Genomic DNA, 19657 nt, shown 5'->3' on the forward strand with positions numbered 1-19657 from the left:
AACCTCTGAGCCAAATCTCGCCAAAACCACGATTGAAATTTATTTTGAGAGCCACACAGGGAGCGCACTGATAGGGGCTAGGAGAGAGTCCTAACTCCTGGAGCAGCCACCCGGCAACCAGAAGAGCCAAATTAAAAGTGTAAAGAGCCACATGTGGCTCGAGAACCACAGGTTGCCAACCACTGATATACCAACAGCCTGGGGGGTAAAAGAGGGGCATATAGGATGCATGCTGGGAACAGGGCTGGAGGGAGGACAACATTTGTGGTGGGAACGCTCCTGATTCAATATCACAATGTACATAAAATATCATTGTGAAAGATTTGTAATCCACTTTGATTAAAATAAAAAAATGAGGGAAAAAATAAAAGAAAAGCCATAGGAAGGGTAGGAACAACAACAACAACAATAACAAAGAGCTGTGGAATAGGCTTTTTAGATGGTAGAGGAGGTTTGCTTTGCTGCTTACTCGCCCAGCATAAAGGGAGAAAATCTTCCTGCTCCCATTCTGAGAAGGCCACAAGTTTTCAGCCTGAAATTGATCTACCTGGGACAATTTGGCACTTTGTTGTAAATTATTTTTTCTTAAACGTAACTTCTGTTTTGCAATAGTTTTACTTCCACTACAATCAATTAATTGATTTACCTATATAATTACTCTATTGATCAATAAATAAACCTTTTTGCAATTTAAAAAAATATTAGTTGATATGTAAGTTTATAAAATTCCTTGAGTAATTAATGTTAGAATTATATATAATCATGAAATGAATAGAGTAACATGACCTTTTTTCATGCGAATTTTACCAGAAACTATAATAGATGATCCCCTTACCAAATAAGTTTATCAAACACTTATTGAAGTCTTCTTTTGCCTTATCCATATAGAAGTAGAAAGATTAGAATATTCTATTGAACTTTTGGTATATCTTTGAAAATATTTTTAGAAGATAAGAATAGACAAATATAATGTATACTTGAACATTCACCATAATCTGTTTTTTTATTAGTGGGGTATTATTTTTTAAATAAGAAACAAATAAAATTTACAAATAATTATTTAGTGTGTGTGTTTATTTTTAAAATTTATTTGGGAAAACTTCCAAACAGTATTCAAATAGCCTGAACATCACTCCCTATGATGTTGTGCCAGAGATTTCTATACTTAGAGCTGAAGATGCTCCAGCCCCACAGTGGCTGGAGGTAGAGGCTCGGCCACTCACTAGTGCAATCTCAATGGTGCTAGCGGACCCACTCCAACTACTTATGGTCGTGCTCTAGAAGCAATGCTTTTAATTTGTTTTGGTTTGGTTTGGTTTTGGGCTACATTCTTTGGCATTCGGGGCTACTCCTACCTTTGTACTTAGGAATACACTCCTAGCTGGCTTGGAGTTTCAAACCTAGGTCAGATCCATCCAAGGCAAATGCCTTTTACATTTTTACACTGTGCTATCACTTTTTTTCCCCTCTTTTTCTTTTGCCATGCCTAGAGTGCTCTTTCTACACTCAGGATCATTCCTATGGGCTTGTCAGAGAATGCATGGCATGTTGGGGATTGAACCAGGGTTGGCTGCATGCCAGGCTCCCTACCTACAGTGCTATTGCTCTGACCCCTCAACCATTGAGTTTTAAACCCAGAGCTCTTTTTCCTCTTTCTCTTCCTCATTCTCTATTCCTGTCTCCTTTTCCTCCCTGTATTTTTGATACTGTATATAATTAAAAAACTTTTGAAATGGTTTATGTGTACCTTCCTTTCTAAATATTTATTTATTTATTTATTTATTTATTTATTTATTTATTTATTTATTTATTTATTTATTTATTTATTTATTTTGGGGAGGACCTTCTGGTGGAGACCAGAAGGCCTGCTGGACAAATTCTAAAAGAGCTATAACACTCTAAAAAACTTTTTTTTAACTTTATTGAAATACTGTGATGTAATGATTTCATGTGTACATCAATTCAATACCATACCCACCACCGGAGTATCTACTTACTTCCACCAATGTCCCCAAAGTCCTTCAACTTTTTTTTCCTTCTTTCCCACCTCAGTTTTGTGGACCAGCTCTTTTTAATTTTGTTGCCTTTGATAAAAAGGTACTATCTGAGTGTAAACTTTCATTATATAATTTCTCAAATTAATTTTACTAATCATTAGTATATTTGTACTACATAATTATAAGAAAATATAGCAAATACACTGATTATATTATGTATATTATATAATCATTTATATATACATATATGTACATATACATGAATATATGTATATATGTGTATATATGTATATAATTCAAAATACATATTTATATATACATATGTGTATGCATATACATATTTATACACACATACACATATTTAGAAGTAGTTATATTACAAAGTTGCCTGACTGAAGTGATAGCATGGTGGTAGGGTGTTTGTTTTGCACTTGTCTAACCCAGTACAGACCTGGGTTAGATTTCCAGCATCCCATATGGTCCCCCAAGCCCTAGGAGCAATTTCTGAATATAGAGCCAGGAGTAATCCCTGAGTGTTACCGGGTGTGGCCCGAAAACTAAAACAGAAAAAAAGTTGTCATATTTGTGCAAGCAAAGTTACCTGAATTTTATGAGGGAGAGCATGATCTAAAGAATGATTTGTGGGGCCGGAGTGGTATTACAGTGGTCAGGCATATATTTGTCTTGCATTTGCCTAGCCCAGGATGAAGGCTGGTTCCATCCCCAGCATCCCATGTGGTTCCCCCCCCCCCCCAAGTCAGAAGTGATTTCTGAGCACAGAGCCAGGAGTAACCCCTGAATGCCTCCAGGTGTGCTTCCCCCTAAACAAAACAAAACAAAAAAGAATGATTTGTAACAAAAGTAGATCTAAACCATTTTCTCAGTAAATCAATCACACTTAAAATACTGTGTCTTCCTGGTTTCTCTTTTTCACTATTTGACAAATATAATCCAATTTGTGAATTTACTGAAAAAGGAAGTTTTGTAATGTCTTAAAATATTACATATATAAATCATTCAGATAAAAATCCTAAAAATGATATTGTTACAGCAAAATTTTATTTTAAAAGAAACATTTAAAATTATGATTCTTACTATTATGCTCTTAAACTGAGGTTAAAATTATAACTAGAGACTGTTGAGCTTGGACCTTCATCATTGGTGGACAATACTATTGGAAACAGTCTTTGGAGATATAGTTCTAGTTAAATACTAACTTCAAAGAAGTTAGTATTGTCTTCTTAAAGTTCTACTAATTTTGTTAACTTTGCATATTATCATAAAATGTGTTAACGTATGTCTGGAAAAGAAAATAAAATGAAGATCCTACAAGTACTCTTACTATTTTTCTTCTCAACTTCATTATTTTAGTGGCAGAAATTTTAAACTCAGAAGTCCTGAGTTTAAAATTTTTTAATTTGCTGAGAGCAGAAACTACAATTTAAAAATATTAAATACCACCCATTAGGGGCCGGGTAGGTGGCGCTGGAGGTAAGGTGCCTGCCTTGCAAGCGCTAGCCAAGGAAGGACCGCGGTTCGATCCCCCGGCGTCCCATATGGTCCCCCCAAGCCAGGGGCGATTTCTGAGCACATAGCCAGGAGTAACCCCTGAGCGTCAAACGGGTGTGGCCCAAAAACCAAAAAAAAAAAAAAAATACCACCCATTAAATAAAATTATTAATACATTTTAGAAAGGTTGAGGAAACCACCATCCCTGTGGTTTGTTGCAATTGTATTTTAAATGATCAAAGTACACCTCGGATAATGAAAATAACATTTATTAACATTTTAAATAGTTGGTTATTAGCTATGCATGTGACTATTTCTTTTTTCTGGGGGGGGAGGGGGCAGGTCACATGTAATTTGTTTGATGGAGCACGGAGCCGTAGGGCTCCCTATGCCTTTCCCCCTCTCCAGGCGATCTGAGATGGAAACTGAAACTGTTGAGGTCAGGAGGTTCTGGTACTTTCAGTGAGTGGAGGAAGGACTCTTTATACTCCTCTTCCTCCAGTGCTCTTGCTGGGGCTTCTGAGGTGGGCCTCTTACTCCTTGGAGGCCATGTAGACCATTAAGTCCACGACCCTGCTGCTATAGCCATACTCGTTGTCGTACCAGGAAATGAGCTTGACAAAGTGATCATTGAGGGAAATCCCAGCTTCAGCATCGAAAGTGGAAGAGTTGGTGTTGCCATTAAAGTCAGAAGAGACAACCTGTTCATTGGTGTAGCCCAGGATGCCTTTGAGGGGCCCCCTGGCAGCATTCTTGATGACCTTCTTGATATCCTCATATGTAGCAGCTTTCTCCAGGCGGCAGGTCAGATCCACAACCGACACGTTGGGAACAGGGACACGGAATGCCATGCCGGTCAGCTTCCCTTTCAGCTCCGGGATGACGTGGCCCACAGCCTTGGCTGCCCCGGTGGCAGCAGGAATGATGTTCTGAGACGCCCCTCGGCCATCACGCCATTGCTTTCCAGAGGGGCCATCCACGGTCTTCTGGGTGGCAGTGACCGCATGGACTGTGGTCATGAGCCCCTCCACGATGCCAAAGTTGTCATGGATGACCTTGGCCAAGGGGGCCAAGCAGTTGGTGGTGCAGGAGGCATTGCTGACAATCTGCAGAGAGTTGTCATACTTCTCATGGTTGACGCCCATCACAAACATGGGGGCATCAGCGGAAGGGGCAGTGATGATGACTCTTTTGGCTCCACCTTTCAGGTGAGCACCAGCCTTCTCCAAGGTGGTGAAGACCCCCGTAGACTCCACTATGTACTCAGCACCCACCTCACCCCATTTGATGTTGGCGGCATCTCGCTCCTGGAAGCTGAAGATGGGTTTTCCATTGATGATGAGCTTCCCCTCCTCTGCCTTCACCGTGCCCTTGAACTTGCCATGGGTGGAATCAAACTGGAACAAGTAGGCCATGTAGTTGAGGTCAAGGAAGGGGTCATTGATGGCCACGATTTCCACTTTGCCAGAGTTAATGGCAACTCTGGTGACCAGGCGCCCAATACGGCCAAAACCGTTCACTCCGACCTTCACCATGGTTTGTCAGGAATGCGGTTGGTCGGCCGCTGTGTAAAAGAGGCGGTTTCTATGGAACGTGGAGGAGCAAGTAGCCAGTCATTGACTGTTTATTATTCTATTAACTGTTATCAAAATTTGGAGGTTTTCACGTTAAATAGGGTGATTATGAAAAATAATAAGCTTGTAGTATATAGGGAATAGTGAGGTTGCTAAGGTAGCTAAAGTGGGCATACTGAACTTTGCTCAGCCTAAGGATGGAGTGAAATCATAACTATTTTACTAAATAAAAATATTACAGATTTAATTTAAATCTGAAGATAGGCTTCTATAATTGGTCCAAATCATGAAAATAAAAAAAAATCTTATGTAGCATTCAGAGTTTGTCAAAATATATAAAGAGTAAAATAAATAAATATTGAAAGAAACTATAATACAGATTTTTATATTTTGACTGCATGTGCATTTAAAGTGACAAATCAGAGATGCAAAGTCATACATGTTTTAACTAAATTTATTGTTAGCATTTTTTATTTTACTTTTTTAGGGGTGGGGCCACACCTGCCATGCTCAGGGCTTACTACTGGCTCTACGCTCAGAAATTGCTCCTGGTAGATTCTGGGGACCACCAGATGGGGTGCTGGGCATTGAACCTGGGTCTATCTTGGTTGGCTGCATGCAAGGCAAACACCCTACCATTATGTTATTGCTACAGCCCTTATTGTCAGCATTTTAATTTTAAGTAATTTTTAAGGACATACTTTTGAAACAATTAAATTATATTAAATGACATATATTCACTTATTTATTAAAGTAGTCTAATGTCTCTAGAACTAAACTTTCCTGATTGAATCTAATCAATGCAAGACGTAGTTATAGAAACATCTTAATGGATGAAAACATATATTTTTTATGACTGTAAGAACCTAATTACTCTGTGTGGAAGAATTTAGCTACTGGTCTGTATGTCTTTTTTTTATTTTTTCTTTTCTATCTTCAGGGAAACACTGACTCAGAAACAGGGATAAATCAGAAAGTTCTTGAGGAATTCATTAAAATTTTGCAAATGAGTGATGATTATCAGTAAGTTTAAGATGTGTTAGGTATTTTGTTAATCCATGTAAATTCATTAACTATCATGTGATTTATTGAGATGATAGGGGCTTAAATTATTTTTCTTAATAACTTGAATGCCGCTGATTTATATCAAATTAAACTAAGCAAGGGTCAGAGAGATATTAAAGTGAATAAGGTGCTTCCCTTGCATGTGGCCAACCAGGTTCTATTTCTGGCACCATATGAACCTCAAGCACTACCAGAAATGATTCTTAATCAGAGTCAGAAGTAATCACTGAGTACTACTGGTTGTAGACCAAAAACAAAAAAGGAAAAAAAAAGATGAAACTAAGTAACAATAGCAAATTATTTTATTATAATAAAAAGTAAATAACATGCATCTAAAACACAGGGACACATTTTTTATTTTATTTATTTCCCGTAAAAATTTCTCTTAGTGACTGTTAAGTATGGAAGAGTGTGATATGGCTGGTTTTGATCTGGGAAGAAGCACTTTATTTTTTATAACCATTTGTGCATTCCTGATTATTATAATTTAGCTCTAATGCTCTTTTTAGCTCCCCTGAATTGTTTGTTTGTGTGTGTGTGTGTGTGTGTGTGTGTGTGTGTGTGTGTGTGTTCTGTGGAGAGTGGACATGGGCATGGAGTACACATATGGCAATGCTCAGGGCTACTCTGACTCTTCCTTTAGGAATTATTTCTAGCCAGTATTAGAGAACCATATGGAATTCTGGAAAAGCCAGACTTGGCCAAATCTTATAGAAATCCTGTGACTCTTTATTTTTTCATCCAAAAGATTTTGATGGTATTGGTGTTATTCTGTCACTTGCTATAGGTATCTGAACTCACCAGTCTATTGATCTAAATGGAATTACTAAACTGTTTTTAGCAAACTTTATGGTCTTATTATTCTGGTATAACTTGGCTACTGTGGAAATCAAAAGACTTGTTTTTAGAAGGAGATAACTGTTGTTTTATTCCAAAGAATTTTGTAGAGCGGTGATTCTCAACAATTTTTCTGAGTGTGCCCCTAATTGACTTTGTTTCTTTCCTGCTGTGTTCCTATTTTATTAGTTGCCCCATGCCCCATACCCATTTACATTATTTTCATTTGTGAAATACTTGGAATATTCCAGGACCCCACTGAAATCCCTGTGTCCATCACATTAAATTTGTAGGAGTTCATTTAAACTTTAAAAAAAATGTGAAAAAACTATCATAAATCTGATAAATAATCCATACTCCCATTTACCATAAAGCAAAATTAAATCTGTTCTTATGATTTTCTTTAAAGTTTCTTTTTCTTTTTCTTTGAATATGTGGGGACATTAAATTTAATAATAAAGATCCCTATCTTGAAATTAGACAAACTTGTTGTATTCTGTTGATACTCTTCTTTAACCTAAGTGACAAAAGAAAAATGGATTTTCTATTTCAGACTTAGCTTGGAATTTTTAATTCATATCTCACCACTCCCTATAGACTTTGTTAGCAGTTGTGAAGATACACTAACCTTGAGATCTCCAAGTTGGAACCTTCAATAAATATTTAAAATATTTTGTTTTCTCTTGACAGGAAAGTGTAATCACTATTTTTTTTACCAGTACTATATTAAAAAATATTCCTTCTTCAAGGGAAATACATACTACCTGTATTGAGAAGATAATTATCAGCATTGTTTTGTTTACTAGGCTGACAAAGGAAATAGCTTCTGGGTATGATATAGCTGAAAATAGAAAAGTCATATTTCTTTACTTGAATTTATAGAACATCTCTGATAATAAACAGTTTGATACTGAGAAATTTGATTACTTACTGTGAGCTCAGAAAAGGGTACCCTAAAGCCTTGTAAAATAATGTATTTAGAACTGATGATAGTATTGGGTAACTAGACATATCTGTTTTAGATGTTTATAGTACCTGAAACTTAATTTTCAATCTACATTTGTAAGATGGATTGTGCATGAGCTTCAACTTTTCACCTTAATGTTTTCTTTGTAGTATATAGTAGTGATGGGATTTTTTTTTTAAATTTGCTTTCCTGCCCAGAATTTGCTAACAGAAATAGCAAACTATTGCAAACAGTAAACTTATGAAAAACAAGCAGTGGAAAATATGAAAGAAATGGGAACTACAGAAAAGGAACAAAAATAGAAACACTAGAAAGAAATACTAGAAGCTAAAAATGTAATGTGAACAAAGGAAATGAAACAACTACCTGAATTGCTTAAAGAAAAAATATAAAAAATGTAAAGGAATGAAATATTTAGGAGTGGGTGGAAACAAAGAAGGAATATTAAAAAAATTAAGGTTTTGAAGCTTATAACTATTGGTTGAACATATGATTTTATTATTGTAGTAATTTAGATATTTTTATTGATATATATATATATATATATATATATATATATATAAAATGAAGTCAATGCCTTTTTAAAATGACTGTTATTTTCTTCCTCTTTTTTTTTTTTTTTTTGGTTTTTCGGGCCACACCCGTTTGATGCCCAGGGGTTACTCCTGGCTAAGCACTCAGAAATTGCCCCTGGCTTGAGGGGACCATATGGGATGCAAGGGAATCAAACCGCGGTTGCGATCTTTCCTTGGCTAGCGCTTGTAAGGCAGACACCCTACCTCTAATGGCACCTCGCCAGCCCCTATTTTCTTCCTCTTAAATTAGAATGACCACCTCATCCTATACCCAAATAACCTTATTTGAAAGGTAGTCACACTTTAGGTATCATATATCTCAATTTTAAAATAGTGGTCATGATATTACACAAAGTCAAGTTTATTACTATTACCAAATGGTTCTACTTAATTAGAAATAAAGCCAAAATTGCTAAATAATAATACTTAATCATATGCAATATTTTGTTTTCTATAGAAGTTTTTCTATGATCTCTATGGTGAGAGGAAAATAGTTATTATTTTGTAAGTAACTTATTGAAGAGGTTTATTTTTTATAAACATGTTGTTTAATACTTAACAACTATCATTTAATCAATTTTATAAGAAAAGTTTTAGACTGAGGAATTCATGTTATCTACTACTTAACAGCTAACTAATCAATTTTATAAGAGAAGTTTTAAATTGTTTGAGGAATTCCTATTTGGAAATTTTAATAACTACAGTGAAATATATTTTTAGTTTGTGGATAATCCATTTCCTGATTTATGTTTTAATTAATGTTGAAATCATTTAATTATTTAAGATACTTTGAGAATATACTTTTGGGTTGTGCTATGCATTAAAATACAAAAATATATGATTTTAAATAAATCTTGTTTGTTTTTTTTTAATCTTGTTTTTAATCAGGTGAAAATTTATTTGTTGAGATAAAAAAGAAGAGGAGGGAATTCTATGGAGAATCAGTGTAGTTTTCAGAAGCTCTGGGGGTTTGAGATGGGTCTCTTGAATAAAAATTTACATGGTCAGAAGGGTACTGAAAAATAGTTGTACATGAATCAAAATTTTTCAAGTATTTAGAAAAATGGATGGGAATGAGTTTCAATTTTTTGTATGGTTAGGCAATTATACCTAAGTGTCTTTTATTTTATAAGAGGCAGAGATATATCTCACTCTAAAGAGTTTTATCAAAGAAGAATCCATGTGAGTTATGTAAGAGATTTCTTAGAAGAATTAGATTGTATTGAAGCAAGGGAACTAATTAGGCATTCAGATCAGTACTTCGTAAACTCTCTCCACTAATGCCCCTCATTTAACCCTAAAATGTTTGCATGGCCTTAGTTACAAATATATAAAATAGGTGTATAAAGCAGGCATTTACTGATAATAATTCATAAGGAAATTAATTTCATTCCAATTTTCTTGTCTGCTGTTTATTTATTTTGAATCTCTTTTCTAGTTTCTGCTATTATCTGAAATCTCATCCTCCAGTACACTGATTTTGTTTCTTCTGCTGACCAGACCTTTCTGTGAGTTCTGCCATCTCTGTTTGTCACTTTCTCATTTCTGTGATCATATCCTCTTATTTTTTTATTGGCTGCCTGTTATATTGTTTCTTTAAGTTCTTTAAACCTCAACATTTCCTCTCTGAAGTCTTTGTTAAATCATATATCTATGGTTATTCCTAGTTGAGTCTTGAGGGCTACCATCTTCATTAGTAAGTTTGGTAGGGTTTGGTATTGATTCCCCATTGTGACTTTTGTACCCAGGAAGTGTATTTTTGTGTATTTTATGGAGTTATAACATTAATGTATCTTCTCTGTGAGATAGTATAAAGTGAAGAAATGTGCTGCTGCTTGGGGGAGAGATTTCTGACAGGAGGCCAAATTTGTGGGGTTCTAAGAACAACTTCTTAGCTTTGGGTTCTTGGAACTGGGGATAAGGCTTTCCTGGGACTTTGGAGGAGGGGCTATAGCCTTGTCCTGAATCGGAATAGCACAAGAGAATGAAAAGAAATTCATAAGAAAATCCTTTTTTAAGAAAATAAATTTGAAATAATTCAATGATCTAGAAATGAAATGACAAAGGTCTTAGCTAAGTGAATGACAATTTATTAGAGACTAGTAGTCAGCCTTGAACTGTTTTTTTTCCCCAAAATAATATTTATTTTTAATTATTTTTTAAACACCATAGTGGTTACAAGGTTGTTCAATATAGTCTTGATTCCTTCCTCCCCCCACAATTGCAAAGTTCTTCATGATTGAGTTTCAGCCTTTCAATGTACAATACCTTTTACCAGGACACATTTCTCACCACCAATGTACCCAGTTTCCATCCCTTTCTCACTTCCTACATGCCTCTGAGACATTTTTCTTCTTTTTCTCTCTGTCTCTCTATTTCTCCGTCTCAATCTCTATCTCTGTATCTTTCTTTTCTCCTTTTTTCCTTTTAGACACTATGGTTTGCGAAATTGTTGCTAAAGGGGTATCATGCCTATCACTTAATCTCCTTTCAGCACCCAATTCTTGTCCCAACTGATCATTTTGAACTATCATTGTCATAGTGCTTCCTTCTTTGCCCTAACTACACTCCTCCACTATTTGTGGCAAGCTTCCTACTTGGAATGTTCTTCCTGATCCTCGTCTTTATTGTCTCTGGATATTAATCATACTTTATTTTTTTTATTTTTTTACATCCCATAAATGTCTATCCCTCTCCCTCTGACCCTTTGTTCTCATCATAATATATCCATATTCACTCATATATAAGGAAATTGGATGATTTCATTTATCTAATAGATGCATATTGTTAAACAATGGAATAACGGTATTTTATTGTTTATAAGTATTTTTACTGAAGAATTAATTAAATTTATTGATGGTATCAGAAATGGGAAGGAAAAAGAAGTTACCAAGAATATCTGGTTAAGGCATGAGCTGTAGAACTCTATTGCCTTAATATAAATTCTGCTTTGGATACTTCCTGAGTCATTTTGAACAAGTTGCTTAACACTCTTTCATTTATTTTCTCATCTACAAACCTAGTATGATAATTCATGCTCAGAATTAAAAGAGTGAATAAAGTAACATCTGACTTTAGGGGAAAAAATCAAGAACAAAGTTCTAAGGAGTATATATTTAAGGAATGAGAAGAAAGAATAGGCAGAAGGGTAGTAATTTAGCTAAAGGGGAAATTCAAAGAAGTAGGAGATGAATAAATGTACTGCCCAAGAAGCAACATAAAAAGAATGTTTATTGAAAGTGGATGAAACAGATTCAGGGGCTGGAGTGATAGCATAGAGGTAGGGCATTTGCCTGCATGTGGCCCACCCAGGACACACCAGGGTTTGATCCCCATAATCTCATAATGCCCCCCAAGCTTGCCAGGAGGTTGGCCCCCAAGCACACACACACACACACACACAAGAAAAGAAACACAGATTCAAATGTTGTAAAATGAAGCCTGAAATATCCTTTTAAGGTAATGTTCAGTTTTTTTTAAGAAGTTTTTAAAGGAAACATAATTAGGAAGGTAAAATTTAGTTGTAGTTTATGTTGACCTTAAATAATTTTTAATTAACTCTAAATTAGTGTTGTATTGTTTTTAGTAGTTTCAGTCTTCGTTGAGTTAAAATTCTTTAATACTAGAATGTTTGTGATTAATCTTTAATAAAAAATTAAAATTATGCATGATCATGAGATGTTTGCTTTAATTTATTTCACCACAAATTCTGTACAATAGCATTTTATTTTATTTGTGTGTGTGAGGGGTTTGGGGGTATACTATAGTGAATACTCCTGTCTTTGTTCTCAGGGATCACTCACTCATCACTATGCTTAGAAGGACCATATTTGGTTCTGGGAATTTAATCCAAGTCAGCTGCATACAAGACAAGCACCTTAACCACTGTACATATGTCCAGCCCAATAAAGCATCATTTTAGCAGGTACTCATTTATGTTTTAGTAGCTATTAGGAAATAGGTAGCCACAACTATCAAGCTTGATTCTAGTAGCATGAGGTAGCCACTATTTTCAGTTCAAAGCTTAAGAACTATTAATTCTTAGTTTTGAAATTGACTTAAAATATATATTACTTTTTGGTTTTGTTTTGTTGTTTTATGGCCACACCCAACAGCACTTAGGTGTTACTCCTGATTCTGCTCTCAAAAATCACTCCTGGCAGGCTCAGGGGAACCATATGGGATGCTGGGGATTGAACCTGGGTCTGCCACGTGCAAGGCAAATGCCCTACCCACTGTACTTTGTATATCACTTCTTTACCATCACGGAGTATATGGCAAGATAAAGAGATATAATATATGTATGTGGTATCCTATGTCTCATTGCTATAGATTCCTTACTTAACTTTTTTACTCAAATATTTGCTTCAGGGTACATAACAGTGGTAAATCTTACAGTTCTTTGCATACTGTTAAGTGAGAGTGATAGTTCAGTGTTGCACTCATTAGCCCTGTAACTTTTGTAAGGTCACTATTGCATCTTTGCGACCTTCCATCTGATAAATTGTGCCAGATTTTATTTCCTATATATCACATAACATTTTCTAGAATACTGTGTGTAATGCTCTTTATATGAAAAATATGGGGCCAGAGGGATAGCACAGCAGGTAACTTTTTTTGCCTTGCACGAGGCTAACCTGGGTTCAATCCTTGGCAACCCATATGGTCTCCAGGGCCTGCCTGAGCAATTTCTGAGCACAAAGCCTGAAATAACACTTGAGTGATACTAGGTATGTCCCCAAACCAAACAAAATTATATGCATAATAAACAAAATATTAATATTAAATATATCATTTCCCATTCACTCATTGAACATAGAAAGCAACAACACATTTGATTCCTGGAACAATTCTATATTCCTGTTGATTTAGGAATCTTATATTAGAAAACGTAAAAAATACTTTCATGGAGAAATTTGTGCTGGTACTCTATGTCCTCTGGACACAGCTCACTTATTTAGTTTGTTATTTTGGCAATGAGATATGAATACTTCCAGGAGTTTTCATACCTTTCTTTTTTCTCTTTTTGGTTTTTGGGCCACACCCAGCAACACTCAAGGGTTACTCCTAGATCCATCTGCTCTCAGAAATTGCTCCTGACAGGCTCAGGGAACTATATGGGATTCCAGGGTCCATCCTGAGTCAGCTGCATGCAGGGCAGCTGCCCTACCACTGTGCTATTGTTCTGGTCCTCATTTCTTACATGATTTAGTATATAACATTTTTGTTTTTATTTTTATTTTTTGATTATTTTACATCTGTACCAGAAATTGTTGATGAAGTGTCAGTGATTGTAATAATTTCAAATGTATTAAAGGGAAATGTAAAAAAATGTTTATTCTTACAAGTTCATAAATAGGAGGAAATCACTTTTTGCTTTGGTCAAAAGATGGCACTATTGCCGTATTGATGCTCTCTTCTACAAGTTGGGCTTGGTCTTTTTAATACAGAATTAAAGCTAATAATCTTATAAACACTACCCCACCCCCACAAAATGTCAAATTTCTAATCAAGGACTGGAAAAAATAGTAGAAAATGAAATATGCATATATACTTTTTAATTATTTTTTTAAAAATTATATTCTCTTTAGATTTAAATTTGATGTAGAAACAATAGGTTATCCAGCATCATGCTTTTAATTGCTTATTTTAAAATACCTTTCCTTTGGAACTTTGATAGTTGTTGGGGCTTGTGAGAAACTTTACTATTTTTTTTTTTTTGAGGCTACATCCAGCTGTGCTCAGTGCTTACTCTTGGTGGAGGATCTCTTGGGTCCATATGCACTGCTGAGAATCTAACCAAGTGAGATACATGATAAGCACCTTATCCACTATATCCTCACTATGGCCCTAGATACTTAAACTTTTTGGTGAAGATTTTTAAAGTTATTGAGCTCATGCTTTCGGAAATGATTTGTTTCTTTTTTTCTGTCACTATATTTTTTGGGAAAGGGGGATATCTAATGGTTCTCAAGGGCTGTTTCTAAATTCTGTGCTCAGAAATCTCTCCTGATGGGCTCAGAGAACCATATGGAACTCCGGTGATCAGCTGCTTTTAAAGCAAGTGCCCTCCCTGCTGTATTTTTGCTCTGTTCCTATCAAGCAGAGTTGATATTTGGAGGGGTATATGGACTGTCCAGAATGCAAAGGTAATCTGTCTTGTGCTAGGAAGTAATATGTGTTCTCATCTGGTTTCTAAGCCAATCTATTGACTATGGCACTAAAGGCTTAATTTTTCTGTTTCTCTAAGCAGATTTTTCAAAGATAAGAAAACTTCAATGAAAAGTACTGAACAAATTGGAAAAATGGCTTTATTGATTGTGAATTCTTTAAAAGTTACTTCTAAACTAAACCATTTTGTGTGAGGCAAAGATCTGTTATATTACAATGCAAAGCAATCCAATTGTCTTTTTTAATTATTATTAGAATAAAAATACACTGATGAATCCTTCATAGAGGTGGCATAGTTATCTATCATGATTTTTAAGGGTAACATATAAATTATTTACTTTTTAAAAGTAATTCAGTTTTTATTAAATATATAATTCATCATTTAGACATAGTACAACATGTATTTTATATAATTACATAACTTATTTGAAATCTAAAGCTGAATACAAAATCTTATTCTAAACCTCTGAGGCCAAGTGTGTTTTTAGAATTCTGATATATTTTGAATGATATAAAAGGTAACAGAGTATATATTTGGAATATTACCTCATTCACTCTTTCTGATATAAACTGGAACAGCACCCTATATCCAAACATTATGTTTCAGTGAGACATAGATTGCTATGCCACACAGGCTTTCTTGATCATAAATAGCCTTACATCAAGTCAGTTGAAAGTTAAAATATGTTTTTTATTTAAACCATTGTGATTTACAAAGTTATTCATAGTTCTAGACATACAGTGTTTCAGCACGAATCCCCCCCACTAGTGTCAACCTCCCTCGCATAACATGCTAGGCCCATTTTTAATTTTTGTTGTTAAAGTTTGTGCCTCATGATTTCATTGTTGTTGACTTGGCTTGAAAATTTAGTTCTGTCTTTACTTAACATCATTAATATATGAGACAACTTGTCTCCTTGGTCCCATCCTTTCATATTTGTCTTTTCTTCTATTCAATTTCTTTCCTTCCCCACACTATATTCTGGGGTCGAGTGTTCTTGACACCCCCCTTTAAACCATTGCATATCTCCATGTTATTCTAAATATCACATATTAGTGATATCATCCTATATTTATCCTTCTCTTTCTGGATTCATTTAACATATTATCTTTCAGTTCCATCCATGTTGCAGTGAATTGCATGATTGCATCATTCTTTACAGTTATGTAGTAAGTATTCCATTGTGTATATGTACCACATCTTCATTATCCACTCGTTTGTGGTTGGCCATCTAGGTTGATTCCATCTCTTAGATATTGTATGGAATGCTATGATGAATAGTGGTGTGCATACATTTTTTTGGATCAGTGTTTTACTGTCCTGGGGATAGATACCCAAAAGCAGGATTGCTGAGCCATGCAATTAGATTCTGAGTTTACTGAGAGCCCTCCATATTGTTTTCCACAGTGGTTGGACAAGGCAGCATTCCCACCAGCAGTGGATGAGAGTACCCTTCTCACCACATCCCACCAACATGAATTGTACCAACTATTTTTGATATATGCAGTCCTCACTGGTATAAGATGATATCACTGTTGTATTAATTTGAATTTCCCTAATGATAAATAATGATGAGCATTTTTTTCATGTGCCTTTGGCCATCTGTTAGTCAAGTCAAACTATTCTGCCACACTTAGGGGAAATCAGCAAGAACTATAACTGTAGATTGCTTAGATGTTTTTGATTTCACAGTAGAATTTTAGGAACTGGTAGGCCTGAAGTATCATTCAGATATATTCATATACTGCTGAACATTTATAAAGGTTTTTCTCTTTATATGCCAAGAAATGTTAAGTTGACATTATATTCTGTATAAAAGTTAATCTTTTAAAATAACATGTTTTGTTTTGTTTTATTTTTAGCTGCTTTTATTGTCTCTGTGGTTTAAACCCAAAATGCATTTCAACACATTCCATAATACACTTAAGGGCAACCAAAGATTTGGAGAGACTTATATAGCTAACCTCTATCATAAAGCAAGTGTACTTGGCATATGTCCTATGGCTAAATAATCAATCACCCTTTTTTAGTTAGGAGTACTTGGGATAAAGCATTTCCAACTCTATTTTATGCTACCTGTTAATCAAGACCAACTTTATTTCCTATAGTTGTGTTGTGAGATGGGATCATATTTCAAGTTTCCTGTAGGGTTAAACCTGATTAGCACTTGGGCAGGAGACTTCTGAGGGAAATATACGCATTCGGAGAAATGATAGATGGGGTGTGTTAAGTGGCAATTCTCCTTCCTTTAAAAGTACTTCCCTCAGCTCTACATTATAGTTGGACTTTGTATATTGAATAATATATAAAACCCAAGATAAATGTCTGCTAGCTTCCATTTAAGTTTAAAGTATTAGATTAAAGTACTTAATCTGAACAAATAATACTTTCACTTCATTTTCTATAGTTTGTTTCAGTTTTTTTCTGTCTTCTTTCTGTATGATTAAGTAATAAGATCTATTCATCTCTGTAGCATGAATTGTAATTACTAGTAAATAATACTAGTCCTATATAATTAAGTTGCAGTTTCTTTTCCTGCAATCTAATGGTCTAACACAAGTGAAAAAATAGAAGGTAATTTAGATTGTTGCTAGCTGTAAAAATCTTTGAGAAATAAAGTTTCCAAAATCTATTTGGGAAAGGTTTGTAGAGGGAACTTTTTCTCAAAAAGACTTTGTTTTGTTTTTCATCTTATTAAAAGAATAAAAGAAAAAAATTAACTGTGCATAGTACCAAAATTTATATTAGCATGCTGAATTATATTGTCTTATACAGGATTTTATATCCAACACGTCCTGTTTTTCTTCCTAATACTGAGTAATGTTTTTCTAAGATCTTTACTACAACTGTTAGTTTAATTGGTACTCTTAAAGTATTTCTAACTCCAATATATGTTATCTTCCAGAAAGTTAAATTTGTTGGTGGACTTGTTAATTTATTCTTACTTAAGTGATACTTTTGAAATATGTTTTGTTTCTTTCTGGTTGGAATAATGTTTAAAAATATATGTATTGACTTCTGTGCATTTTGAGTAAATTTTAAAATAAGAATAGTGTCAGAGAGATCATATAGAGTTTGCCTTGCAAACTGCTTACTGTGGTTCAATCTCCAACACCACATATAGTTCCTTAAGCTAAGTTCCTTAAGATAAGTTCCTTTCTGCCTAAGAAATCCTTAAACACCTTACCAGAAGTAAGACCTGCAGTACCTCAGTATGTGAGTCCAATTTCTTTTCCCAATAATAATTATTTGATTCTCTCTCCTTCTCTCTCCTTCTCTCTCTCTCTCTCTCTCTCTCTGTCTCTCTCTCTCTCTCTCCTCTCTCTCTCCTCTCTCTCTCCTCTCTCTCTCTCCTCTCTCTCCTCTCTCTCTCCTCTCTCTCTCTCTCCTCTCTCTCTCCTCTCTCTTCTCTCTCTCCTCTCTCTCTCCTCTCTCTCTCCTCTCTCTCTCCTCTCTCTCTCTCTCTCTCTCTCTCTCTCTCTCTCTCTCTCTTTTGGATTTTAGACCACACCTTGAGGAGCTCAGGGGTTACTCCTGGCTCTGTGCCCAGAAATTTCTCCTGGCAGGCTCAGGGGACCATATGAGATGCCAAGCATCAAACCTGGGTTTGTCCCGGGTTGGGCCTGTGCAAGGCAAAAATCCTACCGCTGTGTTCTCTGGCCCATAATTATTTGTTTGTTTGTTTTAAAATATGTGATTTGTAAGTTGGTATGGGTATATATGTACTAGTTCTACTGAAATTGGCTGAATAGTATATACTCAGATAATTATATTTTAAGATGTTGGTAATTAAAATATAAATTTACTAAATTATAAATAAAATATTATAATTATAAAAGTATGTATAATTATAAAGTATAATTAAAATATTATAAATTTACTAAATTTATCTCTTAATTTTATTGTAATATCAATAAAATAATTTTGGTAACAACTTTGAGCTAATCTAATCTAATTGCTAATTTAATCTAATCATTGATTTGTTAAAGATTAGCCATAAATTGTATACATTTTACCATTCATGAACCCAAAACTGTAAAACCTATTAAGTGTATTGATAAATGCTAGTAATAGGAAAAGTGTTATACTGTCTGGAAAATTAGATTTGGACATCTACATGAATTGGTTTAATGCATAAGAAAAATACCTTTAGTGACACAGTGACATTTTGAGCTATATAAGCTCTGGGAGATCTTTTTAGCCCTAGATATCCTTTTATCTTTTTCTTTGAATACCAAAATATGGCAGTTGAAATCATAACTACTACAAACAAAGGGACATATATTATATATATATTTCAGTAATTCTCATCATCAGCAAAATAGCAATATCTGTTATATAGAGTTCAATATTACCATTTTGCCTAGGGTCTTGTGATTAACTCAAATTATAAATATGTCTTTGTATTGTTACACACAATTTTATGTTGTAAATTAGTGTATTTAGATAATACTGTTTTAGAAAATCATGAATGTCAGAATGAGAAGAAAAAAGCGTGATCAGAGCAATAGCGTGGTGGTTAGGGTATTTGCCATTACTCGGACCAACTGAGTTTGATCCCCATCATCCCATGTGGTCCCCTGAGCATGCCAGAAATGATTTCTGAAGGCAGAGCCAGGAGTAACACCTGAGTGCTGCCAGGTGTGGCCCAAAAGCAAAAAAAAGGCAACAACAGCAAGAAAACAAAAAAGAAGCAGCCTATATTGATGATATAGAAACTAACTTGAATTTATATCTAGCCAGGTACATATTACTGGTCAGAAATAACATTTCTATGCAACTGTAATTGCATAGAAACTATAGTATGCATTTTTATGCAACTGTAATGAGAATTGTTCTTAAACAATTTGGTATTGACTTTGGTAAGTTTGAAGAAAGGCTCAAAATAAGTACAATAACAAATAATTCTTGCAGGATACCTCTATCTTTATAAATCATAGTTTATGTAACTTGCTTACAAC

At 34.7% G+C, this 19657-nt stretch overlaps 2 protein-coding genes and 1 non-coding gene across 3 annotated transcripts in view; 1 reads left to right on the plus strand and 2 right to left on the minus strand.

The window, feature by feature from the left end:
- NSUN3 (NOP2/Sun RNA methyltransferase 3) overlaps positions 1 to 19657 on the plus strand; it is a 54734-nt gene that overhangs the window by 27230 nt on the left and 7847 nt on the right. The gene's annotated exons all lie outside the window — the stretch shown is intronic.
- LOC126026926 (U7 small nuclear RNA) lies at positions 1838 to 1899 on the minus strand. Its single transcript, XR_007502111.1, has one exon. It is a non-coding gene; the product is annotated as a U7 small nuclear RNA (small nuclear RNA).
- LOC126026010 (glyceraldehyde-3-phosphate dehydrogenase-like) lies at positions 4040 to 5041 on the minus strand. The gene has a single exon (XM_049785717.1). It carries the CDS (start codon positions 5039 to 5041, stop codon positions 4040 to 4042), a length of 1002 nt encoding a protein of 333 aa, XP_049641674.1.

The sequence above is a fragment of the Suncus etruscus genome, chromosome 13 (assembly GCF_024139225.1).
Source record: "Suncus etruscus isolate mSunEtr1 chromosome 13, mSunEtr1.pri.cur, whole genome shotgun sequence".
Classification (NCBI taxonomy): domain Eukaryota; kingdom Metazoa; phylum Chordata; class Mammalia; order Eulipotyphla; family Soricidae; genus Suncus; species Suncus etruscus.

What these genes read in the sequence shown, in the direction of transcription:
- LOC126026010 (XM_049785717.1), bottom strand. Translation starts at nt 5,041, where the DNA reads ATGGTGAAGGTCGGAGTGAACGGTTTTGGCCGTATTGGGCGCCTGGTC.